Source organism: Rattus norvegicus, chromosome 7 (assembly GCF_021556685.1).
Source record: "Rattus norvegicus strain SHRSP/BbbUtx chromosome 7, alternate assembly SHRSP_T2T, whole genome shotgun sequence".
Classification (NCBI taxonomy): domain Eukaryota; kingdom Metazoa; phylum Chordata; class Mammalia; order Rodentia; family Muridae; genus Rattus; species Rattus norvegicus.
The window spans coordinates 134,119,842-134,139,748 of record NC_141540.1 but is presented as its reverse complement, the minus strand read 5'-3'; the positions used below and the strand labels follow the sequence as shown (position 1 = coordinate 134,139,748).

General features: G+C 44.3%; 2 protein-coding genes across 24 annotated transcripts in view; one reads left to right on the top strand and one right to left on the bottom strand.

Annotated features, from left to right (window-relative positions):
- The window catches only part of Pphln1 (periphilin 1), a 91,650-nt gene extending 85,995 nt beyond the window's left edge, over positions 1 to 5,655 (bottom strand). For 5 of the 23 annotated variants that reach the window (XR_015624331.1, XR_015624332.1, XR_015624333.1 and 2 more), the window contains exon 1: positions 5,247 to 5,655. Coding sequence is in view for 8 of the 23 variants with exons in the window: in XM_087558530.1 (XP_087414656.1) it covers positions 5,247 to 5,643 (397 nt within the window). In the remaining 15 variants the exon portion in view is untranslated. 23 annotated transcript variants of the gene reach the window in all.
- On the top strand, positions 5,385 to 18,507 carry Zcrb1 (zinc finger CCHC-type and RNA binding motif containing 1). Its single transcript, NM_001034940.1, has 8 exons — positions 5,385 to 5,521; positions 6,469 to 6,554; positions 8,526 to 8,554; positions 11,755 to 11,866; positions 12,157 to 12,264; positions 16,004 to 16,116; positions 16,204 to 16,279; positions 17,857 to 18,507. Exons 2-8 carry the CDS (start codon positions 6,471 to 6,473, stop codon positions 17,986 to 17,988), a joined length of 654 nt encoding a protein of 217 aa, NP_001030112.1. The 5' UTR covers positions 5,385 to 5,521; positions 6,469 to 6,470; the 3' UTR covers positions 17,989 to 18,507.
- The last annotated feature ends 1,400 nt before the right edge of the window (positions 18,508 to 19,907 follow it).

Below are 19,907 nucleotides of genomic sequence, written 5' to 3'. Positions count from 1 at the left end.
GTGGGTTTGAGTCCGGAAGGAAGAGCTCTCATTGAAGCATTCAGCTGAGATGCTATATCCCCGTCAACCCAGAGCTGTGACTGAGAGTTGGCATTGGTAGTGAAAGTTACAGGAATTTGATTAAACAATCTCAGTTAATGACCTTGTGTCCAATCAGACATGCTTTCAACCCAAAATCAAAATGATACAACCCTTTTCGAGTTATCCAAGTTGCTTGTCCCAGTGTTTAGGGAAAACAGCAACTGCATCATGATCTAGACAGCCTCCAGTCACCTTCAAGCTTCCTTAACTCTCCCTGCATGCTACGCTCATCCTTTATTCACACCCAGATCCTGTGAGAGCTGGCTAGAGTTAACGAAGAGGAAAGTCCCCTTCACGCTTACACTGGATAAGCAGTAGGCACCTGCACTGGCAGGCCCCTGAGAATGCTCTCGACATCTCAGTGACTCCCTTAGCTTTCACCTGAGGGTTTTAACGTCACTCAGCCATATCCGGCAGTCTTGGCTTCTCCACAATACTAACCATCTCAAGTATGGTGTGACTTACATGCCGTGCACATTGCCACCTTAGCTAGGGTTACGACTGCTGACTTCTCCACAAGATCAGGCTGTAAGCAAGCCTGTAGGGCACTATCTTAAATTAGTAGATCATGGGGGAGGGCATAGCACGCTGTAAGTAGGGTAATTCCTGGGCTGGTGGTCCTGGGCTCAATGAGAAAACAGGCTGAGCAAGCCAGCCATGGATAGAGCAAGCCAGTGAGCAGCATTCCTCCATGGCCTCTGCCTCAGCTCCTCCCTCCAGGTCCCTCCCTGCTTGAGTTCCTGTCCTGATTTCTTTCAGTGACAGTGATGTGTTAGAGCAAGTTAAATAAACCCCTCCCCCCACCCCCCAGCCCCGATGCTTTGGTCATGGTATTTCCTCAAGGCAACACTAGCCCTAAGAAAGACACCGAATCACTAATCGAGGAGGAGGAGGTAGACCCACTATGATATTCATTAAGGTCAGGAATCTGCGCAAAGAATGTGATAAGTAATCCAACAAAATTACCCAGAAACAATCCCTCGGGGGAGGGGGAGGGACAGGAAGAGGGGGCTGAGGTATGGGAAGGGGGAGGGGATAACATCTGAAATGTAAATACGTAAGATGTCCAAGAAAAAAAAAAAAGGAAAAAAGAAAGCAATCCCTTAAACTGGTTGTGGCAGGCACACCTTTAATCCCAGTACTCAGGAGGCAGAAGCAGGTGATCTGTAAATTGGAGCCTAGTCTACGAAGGGTTCCAGGATAGCTGCTGTAAGCCCTGTCTTGGGGTGGGGGGACGGGGGGGGGACGGGAGGGGGGTCAAGACTGTCCTATCAATAAATGATCTAAGCTTTGCTCTAAGGAATAGCGTATACCTCGGACTCAACACTTTCTCAGAGACTCATCTCATTCCTGTCTTCTCTGGTTTGATCAGTGAAGCCCATGAGAAAGGAACCCAAAAAGTCAGATCAGAAACCTTAGTTATAAACTCAACACTGGTCACACCTAAACGTCTACTCTTCAACAAAGCGCTTCCTACTCCTGCTACCTTAAGCTCTCCCCAGGCAATCTCTGTACCATTGGTCCATGTTCAACATGCAGCCCAAATGCCAACATTTCTCTGTGCCCTTCAAAACACAGCACAACAGAACGGCTAGACAGTCCCATGTCCTAGCGACTCTCCCTCCTTTTCCCTCATAACCCTCCCACTGCAAACACAGTGATTAAATACCTATGTTGCTCCTCTGCTGAGGCAAAGGAAAAGTATCTTTTATCAACAAGTAACAAGTAGTTCCTTTGACTCCTAAGAGTCTAAATAGTAAAGTAGTTGGCACCTTGAATTATTCAGAAAACTTGTGAGACAGTTAATTATGATTCTAGCCACGCTTTTTAAAGCCATCAATACCACTTTACTTTTAACACAAGATAGATGAGAAACTTTTAAATCCAGCATCCCCACGTGAATTTCAACTGTTGGACACCAGCATTATCCAAGAATTTTAAGAAACAACGCTATCCAGGTCCTACCTTTTCAAAAAACCCCGAAATGCCCTTGGAAGATTTAACTGCTTTCAAATCTTAAGGTCATCTCCGGCCAACATCAACAGATTAAGGAGAAGCAAGCTTATTCCTGAAGTCAACACTGAAACGCTAAGGGGATGTTAAGGGCTGACCTCAAGCTAAAGTTGTCAGGCTCCTTCCTAGCAGAAAATACTTAAAATCTTTTCTTTTTTATTTATTTCATGTATGTGAAATACACTGTCACTGTCTTCAGACACCAGAAGAGGGCATCGGATCCCATCATAGATGGTTGCGAGACACCATGTGGTTGCTGGGAATTGAACTCAGGACCTCTGGAAGAGCAGTCTGTGCTCTTAACCGCTGAGCCAGCCCCCAATATTTAAAATCTTAAACAACGAAACAAAAATCAATCAATCAATCAATCACTGTTTAGAATAGTCTTTGAAAAAAAAAAACTGCACCGTGACCACCATGGTGGATCCACACCATGTGTGGATGGTGTGGATTCGAGGTCCCCTTTAATCTCAGCTCTGAGTTTCTTAAATAGTGTAAATGAAAAGTTACATTGAATCTCTGAAAGTCTCATTGATTAGACTTCGGTGACACTGGACGTTGGAATATTGCGCGTTCAGAGTCAAATTACATGGTATTTATACCCTAACAGCCTCTGTTTCTGGATTCTTTAAGTGCCCTATGATAGTTACCCAAGAAAGAAGAGATTTGTTATTTTTGTTATTTGTTATTTTTGAAACAGGGTTTCTCTGTGTAGCCCTAGCTGTTCTGCAACTGGCTCTTTAAACCAGGCTGGCCTAGAACTCAGAGGTCTGCCTCTGCCTAAGTGCTGGGAGTAAAGGTGTGCAACACCACTGCCCAGCACAATGGTTATTTTTAAAATATCGATTTAATTCCTATTTTACTTGTGAAGTTTAGAGGTGAGATAGCTCATCAAACACAGGCACTTGTTATCAAACTAGTGACCCGAGTTCAACCCCCAAAGGTACATACAACAGAGAATCAACTTTTCACAATGACCCTTTGACTTCCTCATACACACAAATAAAATGTAATTAAAAGATGGAGTTAAAATAGAAAGAATATCGGAGTGACTCCAATTTCCCTTTCTGACTAGTAATATAAAAATATCAGTCTAGCCTCAAACTCAGAGCCACCTTATGCTTCCTGAGTGCTAGGATTAAAGGTGTGTCCCACCGTATGGTCAATTGTGTTAAAATGTAAACTACTACAGGGTCCTTATCTATTGGCCCTGAATGCATCTCGTCTAAAAGAAGGCAATACTGGTTTATCTGATTTACTCTGTAACATAACTTTATTTTCCCAAAGTAAAACTTGCTGGAATACCAAGGAGATAAAGCAAAGCAGCTTAGTACCTCCAAGGTGGGGTAGAGAGAAGGCTCAGAGGTTGGCAGCCATGTTTCCCGATGAACCGCCCTAGAGTTCAATCCCCCGCAACCACATGGTTGCTGTGATGGGATCTGTTGCCTTTTTCTGGAGTATCCGAAGACAGCTACAGTGTGTTCATATGAATAAGGTAGATCATTGCTAAGCCTGAGGAAAGCCAGTAATCAGATCGTAGGAGGGATCGTAGGCTGAGGCAGAACAAGAGAATCACTAGTTCTAGGCCCTGCTTAGGGATGTGGCGGGGGATGGGGATTATATTAATAGAAAGAGATAGAAGGGGCTGGGGATTTAGCTCAGTGGTAGAGCGCTTACCTAGGAAGCGCAAGGCCCTGGGTTCAGTCCCCAGCTCCGAAAAAAAAAAAAGAACAAAAAAAAAAAAAAAATACACTTAAAAAAAGAAAGAGATAGAAGGAGCAGGGAAAATCATAGGACCAAAAGGGAAAATGAGAACTTCACAAAACATTGAAAGAAAAGAAAAAATATTAAGGAAATGCAATCAATTCGATACAGATGGAGCAACACCCAATCTTAAAACCCAGACATCAGAAAGAGTTCAATTTAAAGGCGAAAGCCACAGCTTCGTTAGTCAGAAAACGAAACAGTTTCAAAAAAACGAGTGTTTGCAAAGCAGACAAAATATGATTCCAAGGAGCACTGACGACGTGCTCAGCGGCGAACTAAGGAAGGAGAAACACTGCTACCCCAAATCGAAGGAGATGAAGCACGAAACAGCACGGAGAGTTAATGCTCAAATAGAAGACCAAAGGGGCTTACATCTTGGGCGATAACCAAGCACAACCGGAATGTGAAGCTTGGTAGTTTGGGCTGGCCACAAGTTTGCCATGAGAATTAGTCCCAGTGGTCCCTTGGTGGACGCCAAGGAATTAATGCCTCTCAAAACTCAGCTGCGCCCTGGGTGGATTGCACTTCGGCCCTCCGCTTCAGTCAGGATTGATTGTGCAGGCTCCACGACAGGCTCTGGGCTCCGGGCTGCTGACACGCAGGTTCCCAGGGAGTAGTTACAGGCCTGGTCTGTATGTGCTGGTGGGTAGAAGTTAAGTTTAAACTACCATGCATTACTTTCTGATTTCTTTGTAGAAATGACGATCTCTTTAAAGAATAGTCAGTGTAGCCGGGCGGGAGTGGTGCACGCCTTTAATCCCAGCACTCTGGAAGCGAGGCAGGTTGGACCTCGGAGTTCAAGGCCAGCCTGGTCTATAGAGCGAGTTCCACGACTGCCAAAGCTACACAGAGAAACCCTGTCTCGAAAAACAACAACAAAATAATAATCAGCGCGTGCCCTTTCCATATTTTAAGAAAGAAAGGGGGAGGGGGAACGGAACGAAGAAGCTTAACATCTATCTATGCCAGTACTCAAGAATGAGTCACTCTGTGACTCCAACTCTCCCCACGTTGGCTTTGTCTCCCCGGCCACACTGACATTCTCAACAGCCAGTGGCCTATTCTTGCACTTTTCTGGATCCGTCTCTCAAAGTGCCTATTACAGAGCTGGGAACGTCCAAAAAAAAAAATTTTCAAAAAAACCAGACTTCCCGACTGACCTCGGTCACTGAAGTTACCTAGCTGCGAATTCCCTTCTGCATACTAAACTACTAACATAGCGGAACCTGTGTCATACACTCAACACTCTGCTTTCCTCCCACATCCACTGAGTCTCTCTCCAGGTTCCACCAGGAGCACAGAATAATGCACACCTCCAACGCGACAGGAAACGCCCGCCCGCCCGCCGCATGCGCCCCTCGCGCCTTTGCGGAGAGCTCGCTCACCTACGTTCCACTGCCGCGCCGCCGCCGCCGCCGCCGCCGCCGGTGAAACCCGCGAAGCCAGACGTCCGCTCGCCCCAAAGGCACTTCCGGCGCGCGTGGTGACGTCGCCCGGCGCGCCAGCCTCCGGCCCGGGAGCGCCCGGGTTTCGGGGATACGGAAGAAACGCTGCACCGCGCTGCGGTCGCGGACGCCCGCGCTCTTGCGCGCCGCGGAAGGCAGCTGGGGGTGGAGCCGCCGCGGGCTCGCATCCAGCCTGCTCGGCCACTGCGTCGAAGGTAAGCTCCCACGGTGCTGGAGCCTGGAGACTCCCGCGACCGCGGCCTCGGCCCCGGCCCCGGCCCCGGCCTCGGCCCCAGCCCCGGCCCGGGTCCCGGGAACATCCGGCCCGCGTTAGCATTTCTCAGAGTGAGAAACTTGACTGCGATTAGGAGGTTTTGGCTACTTGAGGCTTTTTGAATAATCCTCCCAAAATCGGCCAGCGGGGAGCACCCTTCCGGGTTACCAGGTCCATTGTCATTCATAGAGCAGCTACTTTGTTATTCCAGGTACTTCACACTTGCTGCCGACACCTGCTCTTTTTAAGATGAGAATTTTAGACTCGATCGGTTTCAATATAATTTTCGCAGGTAACTGCAGAGTTGTAAACAGTGACATTCATTATTAGGCTTACTGATAAGTATACAGGTTAATGTCCCATTCAAAGAACATAATTCATGTAATAAAGTGTGTCATTTCATGTTGCGCACGAAATTGAAACTTTATCAAAATGTGAAACTACCAACATTAACAAAAATGAGACTGGTGTGGTGGCCTGTATCTGTAATCCGCGTATTGCGGACGTAGATGCAAGAGTTTGAGGAGTTTTTTTTTGTTTTTGTTTTTTAACAACAAGAACAAAAGAGGCGGGATGGACAGGTGTCCCTTTCCGAGGTGGGCGAATACTTGGAAAGTATTTTTGCTTTTACCCTAATAAGATGCTAAAAATAGCCTAGTGGCTTCTCCATCTCTTTAGAAACTCTCTTCCACCGTACTGCAGCACTGAAAGGCTTAACACCTGCTGCTAGAAAAGGAATGTGGTAATTCACACCCTACCCACACTGGCCTACTCTAATCTCTTTAACTGAATGGAGCGTGAGGAATTCTACCTTAATTAAATCAGTGATAGTCATTGTTTGGTTCTACTTGGAATAAGATTCCTGATGTCTCTCGTTTTCCATTTTAGAAATGAGCGGTGGCTTGGCTCCAAGTAAGAGCACAGTTTATGTATCCAACTTGCCTTTCTCCCTGACAAACAATGATTTATACCGGGTAAGTTTTCCTATAAGTACATCTAACTAATGAGTTCTCTCATTAGAGAGAAGCTGAAGCTTGAGCAAATACTGCTCCCTGGGAAAATTCTTAATTGCTATCTCCTGCAAATTTTAGTGAGAAAAGTTGCAATTTTTTTAATTTGCAAAGAGAATTTGCACTGCTTTGTTTGTTTGTTTGTTTGTTTTTTTGAGACAGGGTTTGTCTGTGTAGGCCTTTCTGTCCTAGAACTCACTCTATAGGCCAGGCCGGTGTAGAACAAAGAGATCTGCTTGCCTCTGCCTCCTGAGTGCTGGAATTAAAGGCCTGTGCCACCACAGTTTTTATATAAAGAAAATGTATTCTTTACAGACTGCTAGACAGTAATGTGTGCCCACGACCCTAACACTCTGAAAGCTGAGACAGTTGGGTCACGGGTTCAAGTCTAGCCGAAACTACATAGCAATATGCTATCTCAAACAAAAAATAAGGAGGTGTATAGCTGAGTGGTGGGGCACTTGTTTAGCTAGCGTGGTGATCACAAGCCTGTAATCCCAGCACAGGGGAAGCTGAGGCAGGAAGAGCTTGAGTTCAAGGACAGCTTGGACAATTTAGACCCCGTCTCTCAAAAGAGAAAAAGGGTACTGAATTAGGCTTGGAAGTGAGATTTTATCCTGGGTGGTAAGAAATAACGTTATTTAAAAGGTAGCCAGGAGCTGGAGGTGACGTGTAGTTGGTAGAATGCTTGGCTTGCATGCACAGAGCCCTATGTTTAACCCCTAGGGCCACATAAACGAGGCATTGATGGTGTATATATACCTATGCCTCCATTATTTGGAAGGTGAAGGCTGGATGTTGGAAATTCAGTCGTGCTCAGCTCTGTGAAGACTCAAGAGGCAAGCTGGGGATGCATACGGCTCTGTCATACACCAAACAATCAGCCAACAAGCCAAAGGTGGCTTTTGAATACAAAAGGTGAAGCAGCAGAAGTTGGTTGTACAGGTGCACAGAGCACAAGCATTTCCAAAGAGGAAGGGTAAAAATAAGTAAGCCCGTTCTCCCCTTCCATTACAGGCCTCACAGAGGCAACCACTGTAGTGTTACTCTAAAATGAGAACCTGTTAGGAAACTGTAATCGAATAGGAAACTGCTGATCCTCAGAATCTAATATTGCTAAATGTCTGACCCAGAACTCAACATTTCAATATTAGACTGCATGTGATGAGATCTTCTAAAAGCCTTTTGGGGGGATGTTATTTCTGTGTATTAAATAGTAAGTCAGAATTACATATATCTAGATGTTCATCTAAAGGATATAGGTATGGGTAATATTTGGGCAGCTATAGGTAGAGGTAAAAGGAAGAACAGGTCAGTTGTATTGCGTCACCACTGTACAGCATCACAGTGTACAGCGTCACTACTGTACAGAGTCACCAGTGTACAGCATCACAGTGTACAGCGTCACCAGTGTACAGCATCACAGTGTACAGTATCACTACTGTACAGCTTTGTTTTTGATCTTTGGCAACAGGTCTTGTTTTGTAGCTTGGGCTTGCCTCAAACTCCTGGCCTTCTTGCCTTGCTCTTCTGAACACCAGGATTATGGCCGCAGACCATCTCTCCTGGCTGGTGACAGGTTTTTCATTATAGGAAGCTTTGGTATTACATGCAGCAAGAGCTCTGTCGGTCTTTACATGGTGGATTGTGTGACTCATTGGTGTGGTTTTATTCAACAATACTGACAATAAGAGCAGAGTTTGTTAGTCCCATAGATGAATCAGGAATACAGCTACTGCCTAGTGTATATGCCGTAGATCTAGACATGCTGTCTGTCCTCTAGGTGTAGGAATAGTTCTTATAAAGTCTGTTGTTTAGGCCAAAGGCTGAAATCTTTCATACAATATAACAAAGAATCTGGTCAGTGCATACAATCTGAATGTTTAATTTGGTGGTATTTTAAACTATAAATTATTTTGTGATCTTTTATTTCAGATATTTTCCAAGTATGGCAAAGTTGTAAAGTAAGTATTCACATTACAAGATACTCTGTTGAATAAAACTACTGCTGTTAACATATTTATATATAGTTCAGTTATTTTCCCATGTACATAAACATTTGACAGTTTTCATACCATAAATGACTGTGTACTGTGAAGATGTAGTAGTTTAGCAGTGTTGCTTTTATAGTGCTGAGAACCAGTCTCAGGGCCTCAGACATACTAGCCACACTCCTAATCCCTAAGCTACATATCTAGCCCCTAAAGGCTTTCAGAACCAGTTCTTGTCTGGGGTAGAGCTTAGTGGGAAATGCTATGGGGTACAGTCACACTAGAGTGACATTATCTCAGTGCTCATGGCGCTGCCAAGCCATGTCAGAGAATATCTTTAGCCAAACCTCTGAACTGCCATAGACATGTCACCCGTTTGCCACCAGATGGGTGGACATTCCTATAATGAGTTATCCCCCACACTACTTCTAGAGACTGACAGTGGACCCAGTCATGACTCCTGACTAAGAAGTACTGTGGTTTCAAGGCCATTTGTGGTTTTAAAGCAGTAACTACAGCACCGTTCTATAAATCCGTGGGGCACGTCTTCAGGACTACTCGCATCTGTTTGACTGCATGACAGTCCTGTTGGCTCCAGATAGCTCCCTGTGCTGCTTACCAGTGTCATGGTATTCTTGGCCAAGATGACGGCAAATTGACATGGCTAGACTGAAATCCGTAACTACACCAGGGAAGAATCCTGAACAAGACGGTCAGGTAGAAAGGCTGTTCATCCTGGAGAGGCCATTTGGGAGTCAAGCGGATTATGCTTGGTGTACATAGGGACTGGATGTGCAGGAAGCGTATGCGTCAGGACGGCCCACAGGTTCCGGGGATAGTGTCTGCTCAGAGGTGTGTATACATAATGAGTCCTTCACACCCTGCATCTGAACACAGTGCTGCTGCTCTAGGGCTTTTTGAGTGCCAGGAGCATGGAGATTGTTACAGGTCTGTTTTCTTTTAAGATTTATTTATTTCATGTATTGTTGTTGTCCACAGACACATCAGAAGAGGGCATTGGATCCCATTGTGAGCCACCATGAGGTTGCTGGGATTTGAACTCAGCACCTCTGGAAGAGCAGTCAGTGCTCTTAACTGCTGAGCCATCTCTCCAGCCCTTCTTTAAGTTCTTGCTGTGATTTTTTTCCTTTTCCCAGAGAAGACATCTCTAAGGACAGACCTTGTGTAACTTACTGACAGAGTGTAGTGGTCAAAGTCAAACACGCATCCAGGAACTGGGTGTATAGATTTTTTACCTTTAGTAATAAGAGCAAAGCGTCAAGTGCAAAGGTTCTCAACCTGTGGGTCACTTATGACCAAAAAGATTTACAGCATAACAGTGTCAAAGTTACAGTTATGAAGTAACAACAAAAAAATGTAGGGTTGGGGTCACTACAACATAAGGAACTGTATTAAAGGGTGGCAGTGTTAGGGAGGCTGAAAAGCACTGCTTCATCACCCCTACCCATTTTTGTCTGTCCAGAATGAGGGGCAGGCATGTACAGCCACGCCCAGCTTTTATGTGCGTGCTAGAGATTCAAACTCAGGTCCTCATGCTCATACAGGGAGCACTGTGGCCCTTCCCTACAGAAAGATTTCTTTACCTGCACTTCCCTGTCTTTAGCCTTCTGCTTGCTCTGTAGCTTTCATGGTCTTGACTGTGTGAATGTATGCATGTATATGTACACAGTGTTTTTATGAGTTTAAACTTCATTCTCCTTTATATCTGCATACTTAAATGTGTTTAAAATGGTACATCACAGTACACAGTGAAGTTAACAACTTCATAATTTATTTTGGAAGCTTTTATTGAAGCAGTCCTCTATCCTGTTCTGTCAGTTGAGGTAATAGAATCAATCCTCGGTAACCTTTTCCCCGTTACATGGGGAGGGGTCACTCTAGAGCCAACTGTTTGCCGTGCTTAGGTGCTGATCATGTCGTTCTGGTTCATATTCTTACCAGATGACGATGGTGTGGCCTGTTCAGAGTACTGTCCCTGAGGAGATGCCTTCATCCACTAGTGATTGTTGGGATGACTCAGTTCCTCACTGTGTGCTTTGTTTCCCTCAGTAACTAATAAACACTGTTGGGCAGCACAAGGACACTGCTCCACAGCACACCGCTCCACAGGACACCGATCGTTCTTACTTCATGTGTGCTGCTGGGTCTTCCCTAAGCCAGCCTTTCCCGTGATTGTTTTCTCACTCTGCTTTTGCTCTGTGTCCAGCCCTTCTTGTTTCTGTGCTGATGCAGACTTGTGTGCTTTCTCCGTATTTCATACCTTGGTACAATTTATCTGTGTGTTCTAATTGTCTTGTAGTTGGCTAGTGGGCACTGACTTGTGGCCTTTTATATATTCTATGTTCATATATTCTATATTTTCATGTTTTATTTCTTGTAACATGAAATTCCAAGGTCTAATTGCTTCCACCCTGCCTAAACACAGAATCAACCATTTTTTTCCTCAAAGAGCTCAACAAAACATTAATTTGCTTTGTTTTTAAGATGTGGTCTCAGGCTGGAGATACGACTCAGCCATTGAGAACACTGACTCTTCCAGAATACCCAGGTTCAATTCCCAGCACCCATTTGGCAGCAAACAATTGGCTGTAATTCTAGTTCCCAAGACTTCTAGCGCTCAGGCACGTCATATACATGCAGACATAATACTCATGCACATGAAATGGAAATCTCAAGTGAGGTGGAGCCCCACTACTTACTTGAGCATGGCTCAGTGCTCCTGCCTTGGCACTTGTAGGACTTCTAAGCTTGTGCCACCACACCAGATTCAAGCATTGTTCTTCTAAATGATACTGACTGACGTCGTTAGCGATCGGCGTGTGACACAGGAGCCTTCAGACAGGGCTCAGGACCACGGACTGGAGAAAGGCATGGTTGGGTCTGAACCTTGAGAGAACAGTAAATCTATTGAAGAGCTGGATGGTTTACATCAGTCGCTCTTAGCCGACTTCATAGCCTAGGCTGGCCTCACGCTCTCCAGTCCGTCCATCCCCCGCTGAGTCTGGAGCACAAGCATCCAACACTCTGCATTGTTTTTCATTTCTCCTGTCAGAGGTCTCGTTATGGAACCTTGTAAACGTGATCTTGAGTTTCCTGAGTAGTTAGATGGTTTTTGTCTTAGTTTTAACTGGCTCTTTGTTTTGTGCTTTAAGGGTTACTATAATGAAAGACAAGGATACTAGGAAGAGTAAAGGTGTTGCATTCATTTTATTTTTGGATAAGGACTCTGCCTTAAACTGCACCAGAGCAATAAATAATAAACAGGTAAGCCATTCATTTCATCAAGGTTTTACTCAAACGTCTCTGTGTTTATCTAACACAAAAACTATGGGACTGCAGGAGGTCATCAAGCTTCGTTGATTTCTGTAACTCAGGAGAGACTCCCATTTGGAGAAGGATGGCAGCATTGTACTGAATTATCAAATCTGGGAGAGCCTTAAGAGGAACTACAGCATAGTCCGTATACACTTACTGCAACACGAAATGAGGAAACAGTATCTGATATCTAGGCCTTGGTGGCTGTGACTCTGCATTTACATCTTTCTCTGCCTCAGTTATTCGGTAGAGTGATAAAGGCAAGCATCGCCATTGACAACGGAAGAGCAGCCGAGTTCATCCGGAGGCGAAACTACTTTGATAAATCTAAGTGCTATGAATGTGGGGTGAGTAAACAAAGGCCTCTGACTCTGCTGTAGTGGGTATGTGGGAGGAACACTCTGACAGGACACGGGACTCCAAGTGTCCTGCCTATTGTGTCACATACCCCTTTTAACAGGAGGCCCTCCTGAACCTCGGGCTAAGCTGGTGACATGCAGATTGCAGCAGCCTTGTCTGCGTGCACACACACACACCTGGCGTTAGTGTTTGGTGTAAGGTCTGGGCGTTTGGACTCTGCTCTTCATGCCTGTGCTTGTGCAGCAAGTACTCTGCCCAGCCTCACCAGAAGTTTGTGTTGATGACATTGTTTTCAGTTTGTTTTGAGACAGGTCTAATGTAGCACAGGCTACCTCAGATTCACTGTGTAGCAGATGGCCGTGAACTTAGGATCCTCCCGCCTCAACCTCCCGAGTGCTGGGATTCCAGGCGTGTCTCACCAGTCCTGTCTAGTTTATGAGTTGTGGAGGGTCAAGTCCAAGGCTTTGTGCATACTAGACAAGCATGACTGTCTGAGCTAACCCCTCTGCTCCTCACCAAAGTTTCTGGCAGCTAAAACCAGGCTATGAAAGCTGTGTTACATGGAGTCTGTGAAGTCATCTGAGTAAAGATCCCTGAATGTGGTGTTCAGGGAAGCAAGATGACTGAGTAGGCAAAGTCGTTTGCCGTGCAAGCCTGACGACCTGGGGGCAATGCTTGGAACCCACATAAAGGTGGAGGAAGAGAACGTAATCCACAAAGTTATCCTCTGACCTCCACACTCAGGCTGTGGTGCACACTTGTCTATAAACAATGATAATAAATAACGTTTAAAGGAAAGAATAGTATCTAAAGATGCTTGGCGTGGGATTATAGGTGTGGCTGAGTGCTGGGGAGATTGCCTGGCACCCTGAAAGATACAGATTCATCCTCAGTATCACAAAGCAAAAAAAGAACAAGAGAACAAAAATACCTGGGATAGGTGATATACACTAATTTTCATAGTTTCTAAGGCTTCAAAATTGTTTTCTAAAACTGCAAGCTTAATTATTTATCTTAAACATTTTTTTTTTTTTTTGAGCTGGGGACCGAACCCAGGGCCTTGCGGTTGCTAGGCAAGCGCTCTACCACTGAGCTAAATCCCCAACCTTATCTTAATGTCTCGAAAGGTTTTAAGTAAAGCAAGAATTTCTGTTAACAGACATCGCATGAGTTTTGTTGTTGTCTCTATGAGGGTTTAGTCATCAGTGTTCACCATCAATGTGATCATATGACTCATCCTCTGTAAGATAACAGATTAAATGTCTCTTGTACTTATTGTTGGGACAGGATTGCAGAATGCTCCCAAGGCTGGTATTGAACCCATAGCCTAGAGTGGTTCTCCCACCTTGGCCTTCTAAGCAGCCACAGCTAAATAGGTATGCTGAGCCATGCCTGTTTTTACTTTTAATACCAAAGTCTGAGTCTCACAGCTGTTCGTGTTTCTTTAAAAAAAAAAAAAAAAAAAAAAGCTGCATAGTACTTAAAAACACTGAATCCAGACATATAAATGGAGAGACAGAGAACATTGTCATAGCTACAAAGTAACAGGGTAGACACCTGAAATGACTTGGCATCGTCTACTTTTCTATTGCTGTGGTAAGCACCGTGAGCAAGGCAGCTTACAGAAGGAAGGGTTGATTTGGGGCTTACATTACTAGAGGAGCCCACCACCGTTCTGGGCCGGAGCATGGTGGTAGGCAGGCAGGGATGGCACTGGAGCTGCAGCCACGAGCTCATAAGAGATCCAGAAACTGGAAACAGCAAGGGGCCACATCCAGGTTGATGCCAGTCTTTGGAAACCTGAAACCCACCCCCAGTGACACACGTCCTCCAATAAGGCCACACCTTCTAATCCTTCCCAAACAGTCACAGCAGTTGGGGACTGAGTATGCAAATAGATGAGCCTATGGGAACGACAAACAATCTCCTTTCTCCAGCCGCCACCTTTTACCTCTGTTCCCCAAGGAAAGATACATTGTAGACAGGCATGGCTCGAGAAAGGAAGCAAATGTGTTTTAGTGCATGCTAATGTGGTTAGTTCATACTGTCTGAATCCTGTTAGAAGATTACTTGGAAACTATTCTAACATGTGTTTGAGAAAGAAGAGCTGGCTGTACAAAGCAGCACAAGCCTGGAGTTCAGCAGTCGGAGGCGCTGAGCTCTCTATAGTGGGTTCTACGCCAGCCAAGGCCACAGGAGACTCCCAATAGATGTGCTTGCTTAGTTAAGAGCTTCCTTACTGTCCACGTTTATAGTGAATACAGATCATCCGAGAAGCGCTAAATAAATTCTCTAGTCCAGTATTTTGATTTGTGAATTCAGACATTCTTGTCATGCTTTATACACTTTTTGTTGTTTATTATTTGTGGGGTTTTTTGTTTGTTTGTTTGTTTATTTACTTTGTCTCAATATGTAACTTTAGCTGACCTAGAACTGGTAGACCAAGCTGGCCTCAAATTTGGAAAGATATGCAAGCCTGCTTCACAGGAGTTCTGGGATGGAAGTTATGTGGCACCACACCAGGGTCAATACTTTTTTTTTCCTTAAAGACAGTGCCTCTAGCATAGGCTAGTCTTAAACCTGTTACATAGCAGAAAATGGCTTTACACTTCCTCTCCTCTTGTACTTCAGAGTGCTGGGGTCACAGACACGTCACCACCCTTGGCTTGAATGTTGCCAGGGAATCAGTCCCATGCTTTGTGTGTGCTGGGCAGGCACTGCAGCATTGAGCTGTGTCATGGGCCTACTCTGTATATTTTTATAGAAATCTAACTTTCCCCTAAAAACAGTCTGTTTACATTTATATATCCTGATGGTTCCCAAAGCAACTTTCCTACTAACCTTGTCCTTTAGTGATATGTGTTAACAGCTTTTGTTACTATTATTCTGAGCACAGTAGAATTCTCTCCACAGTGAATTAACAGTGAATGATACCTCTTGGATCAGCTATATGCCACGTACAAAGTACAGGTTATTAAGGCATGGTGAAATATTTTTCTCTTATGTGGAAATGTTGGCTCTGTCTCTCCTACAGAAGTCAACATAATACCATTGCGTGTGGTTTAGTGAGCTGGTATAGAGATTGTAATTCACAGTTCTCTGGTTCACAGTTCAGCAGTCTCTGTGATTATACTAATCCAGCTCAGTAATACAGGACCACAGTACAAACCACACACTTTAAAAGAGGAAGAAAAACGAGTAGTGCTAGACAGAGCTCAAGCCCGGACCCTGGGCCTGCAGGGCAGGTACTCTGTCACTGGGCTGTGTCCCCAGCCTCTGCTTGTAAAGCTGAATATTCAGCGGCATCTTACAAGCTGGTAGAAGTTGCTTTATCCCCACTTATCAGACTAATCTTATTTATTTATTTTCCAGAGCTAGGGACCGAACCCAGGGCCTTGCACCTAGGCAAGGGCTCTACCACTGAGCTAAATCCCCAACCCCCGGCTAATCTAATTTAGTATTAGTGTCGATGAGCCACTTTTGTTCCTTTGTAGGGTACAATGTTTGAGGGAAGGATTGCTCCCTAGTTATTACTGTAGCATGCTAGCACATGCTATCACGTGCTCTGCCTCCTCTATGGGAAAGGAAGGGGTGTGGTCCTGTGTTCCCACAATGAGAACATTGTGTCCTGGGTTCTAGCCTTTGATTCACAGGGTCAGGGCGTGTATCTATCAGTAACAGCAACTATAGTGGCTTTTTCCTTTCTTTTTTAATGTGAAACAAAAGGAAAGTGGACACTTAAGTTATGCCTGTCCTAAAAACATGCTTGGAGAACGTGAGCCTCCAAAGAAGAAAGAAAAGAAGAAGAAAAAGAAAGTCCCTGAACCGGAAGAAGAAATGTATGTATATCTCACTCACTGAGCTGCTGTGCTGGTTTGCCTTTTTACTGCCACCTGACCAAATCTGGATTCTCTTTGCTGACCTAGTGAGGAAGTAGAAGTGAGTGAAGAAGAAGGGGAGGACCCGGCTCTCGACAGTCTCAGTCAGGCCATAGCATTCCAGGTACTGACATGCTTGTTCTGCAGGGGCTGGGGGCTGGGGACACTGCTCAGCGATGGACCACATGCTGGGCGGGCTGGATTCCCAGCACTAGAAAAGCAAAGCAGAGCATAGGAAGGAGAGGAAATGTTGGGCCACAGTGTGGGGCTTAGTCTTCATTTGTTCGAACTGAGCTCAGCTACAGCCTTACACCTACCTACCCAGGAGGCAGAGGCAAGGAACCACCTGAGGAATTCAAGACAGGCCCAGGGGCACATGGGTCCATACCAGTAAACTGAGCACTTGGGGGTGGGGGTGGGGTGGGGTGGGGTGGCCAGGAGGGGGCGTGGGGGGTTGAAGCAGGAAGATGACAGGTTCCTGCCTCAGAGGTTGAATAAATCATAACACAAGGCACCATGGTGTATTTCGTGTGTGTGTGTGTGTGTGTGTGTGTGTGTGTGTGTGTGTGTTGGTTGGTTTTGATTTGGTTGTTTTGTGTTGTTTGGAGGCGGGGTTTCTTCTTTATGTAGCCTTGGCTGTCTTGAAAATCACTACACTGATCATCTGTAATGGGAATTTCTATTTCTTTCTCATCATAAATTTGGGGCAACACATTGTTCTAAGATCTTTGAATGAAACATTTAAATTGTCTTTCTGGACTGTAAGGTCCCACATACTTTTAGTATGCTATTAATCTGTCCTCATTACAAAATTGGGCCGAAGTATTGACTTAGCTGGATGTGTTATTACCTATCTGTGAGCCCAGCACATGGGACGTAGAAACAAGTTCAAGGCCAGGCTGAGCAACATGACACCAATATCAGAAATTAATGTTTAAATTAGAAGTTCGGGCTGGAGAGATGGCTCAGTGGTTAAGAGCACTGATTGCTCTTCCAGAGGTCCTGAGTTCAAATCCCAGCAACCACATGGTGGCTCACAACCATCTATAATGAGATCTGATGCCCTCTTCTGGTGTGTCTGAAGACAGCTACAGTGTACTCATATACATTAAATAAATAAGTCTTTAAAAAAAAAGAAATGATGATTTAAATTTAAAGTTCCATTAAAAATTCTTTAGCACATCTGGAAAGAATCCATAGAAACTGCATATATAGAGCTGATCGGCTTGCATATTTGTCTCTTCACCTGAGAAGGCTGAGGCAGCAGATCATGAGTTCAGGCCTAGCCTGGGCTACCTAATAGGTTCTAGGCCAGCATAAGCTACATAGTATAATTCTGTGTCAAAACAAAGCAAACCAGGAAAGAAAGGGGGTGAGGTAGGGACTCAGTTTAGTTGGTAGCTGCACAAAGCCTTGGTTTTATTCTCCATGGAGCTCCATGGGTAGGGATGCAGCCCCAGCATCATGGAAGTAGGAGCAGAAGTTCAGAAGTTCAAGGTCATCTACAAAGGGAATCCAACACCTCTCTCTCAGGGAAGAAAAAAAACTCTAGGATAATTTTGAGGTGGAGACCAAATTTGTTAGTGTGGCCCAGGAGGGTGGGAATTACTGTACTCAGGTAATTTTCCATGGTAATTCTTTTGCTTGAACATGATATGCCATAAATAACTGGTTTTATTCTGCTTCTTAATTATACCACAGCAGGCCAAAATTGAAGAAGAACAAAACAAATGGAGACCCAGCACAGGGGGTCCCTCGACCTCCGATGATTCTAGAAGACCAAGAATAAAGAAGAGCGCATACTTCAGTGATGAGGAGGAACTCAGTGACTAAATCATATTTATTTTGTAAATATTATTCAAATAAATCTCACAGTACCAAATGCAGTTGTGGAATAGAGACTGCTTTCAGTGTTTGAGAATAAGAACACTTAAAGCCAAATAGTACTTACTCTAATGTAGTTCCAACGGGATGATGTTTAAATAATTTTGAAGTACCATGATTGTAGCTTGCCTTAGCACACTGCAAATCCTAAATCTGAAAGTCCAAGATCTAAAGTGTTCTAGACTTGGAGCACCAACGTGATGTCTCAAGTGGGACTGTGAAACTCACTTCCAACACTGTTAAATACTGGAGCAAACTGCTCTCAGACTACAGTGTACATGATACATAACTGAGTCTGTGTTTGCACTTGGTTCTTATCCAAGTATCTCCTTATGTATATGCAGTTCTACCAGGATCAGAGCTACCATAGTGCAAAGCATTGCACATATGGGACCCTCCATCTGTACTCAAGTCAGAAATTGTTATAAACAATCTTAAAATAATTCTAAATAAAATTTAATACTACCAGCTATCAGAAGTAGAAGGATGGGTGGTAAAACATGTTACTTGTGCCTGATGGGTTATATGAGGACTTGGGAAGAAAAAATTAATCTCTTAATTTTTGCCTGCATATGTGTCTGTGCACCATGTGCATGCGGTGCCCCTGGAGGCCAGAAGAAGGACCTGCCATCTCCAGGAACTAAAGTTACAGATGGGGCGAGCCACTGTATGGGTGCTGAGAATTAAACCCAGCTCTTCTGGAAGAGCAATCAGTGCTCTTAACCACAGAGTAATCTCTCCAGTCCTCAAAATAACAATATTTAGACCAAAAAACTTCATAAAGGCTGAAAAATTAAATGATCTATTAATGTGAAACTTAGAAGGGATTCTGTCTTTAAAGATGAGTGCCTTATTTCAGGTTGAATGGGCAGTCAGTCCTCACGAAATAAAGCTCTGCGTGGGACAATAAGAGGCCAGCCTGGGCTATTACTGTGCGTGACGCTATACTGAGTCCCTTTTTTTTTTTTTTTTTTTTTTTTTTTAAGATTTATTTATTTCATGTATGTGAGTACACTGTCGCTGTCTTCAGATACACCAGAAGAGGGCACCAGATCTCATTACAGATGGTTGTGAGCCACCATGTGGTTGCTGGGATTTGAACTCAGGACCTCTGGAAGAGCAGTCCGTGCTCTCAACCACTGAGCCATCTCTCCAGCCCAAGTCCCTTTCTTAATATAACAAAATGAGGCTTAAAACTGAAGTTATTTTCTGACTGCAGCCTGAGATCTGTTTCCTACAAGTTAGCCACCTAAGGTTACAGACCTTAGCCTTCTCCTTTCATGTGTTTGTACTTGTTGCTAATTAAAACTGGCCTTTGCCCATTCAGAAAAGGATGATGGAGAGGTTTTTGTTTTTGTTTTTTTTCTCTTATTTGCCCAGGCTTCCCCCATCTTCAAATTAGTTTTAGATTTTTGTTAAATATTTTTCTGCATTTGGGGCAGAAAGGGTTATAGTGATGTAAACATTTTTCACAAAGTATATTTCTTTGCATTTGTGCCTAAGCATTTCCAAATCCTTTATATTCAGCTGTGTAAAAATGGTATTATGGAGTCTTTAACATTCTATTTAAATTTCCACATTTCTTTGAATGTTTATAAGAATTCCCACTTTTTAATTCTAAAAACAGTAAAACTACAAAGGCAATACAAGTGTTGACCGTTCTACTAGAAAGAATATTAGAGTTGCCAACGCCAGGTGTGGTTCTGTGCATCTGGAATCCCTGCGGTTAGGAGAACGATGGAGGACCATGAGTTCTAGAACTGTCTGGGGACACAGTGAGACTGCTTCAAAACAAAGTTACCTTCCAAATCTCCATAAGGAAGCAGGGCAGAAGGATGGATACATCACTCTACTTCCAACTCATCCAT

What these genes read in the sequence shown, in the direction of transcription:
- Zcrb1 (NM_001034940.1), top strand. Translation starts at nt 6,471, where the DNA reads ATGAGCGGTGGCTTGGCTCCAAGTAAGAGCACAGTTTATGTATCCAAC. An exon ending in CCTGAACCGGAAGAAGAAAT is followed by an intron (nt 16,117 to 16,203) that starts GTATGTATATCT and finishes TTGCTGACCTAG; the next exon opens with TGAGGAAGTAGAAGTGAGTG. An exon ending in GTCAGGCCATAGCATTCCAG is followed by an intron (nt 16,280 to 17,856) that starts GTACTGACATGC and finishes ATTATACCACAG; the next exon opens with CAGGCCAAAATTGAAGAAGA.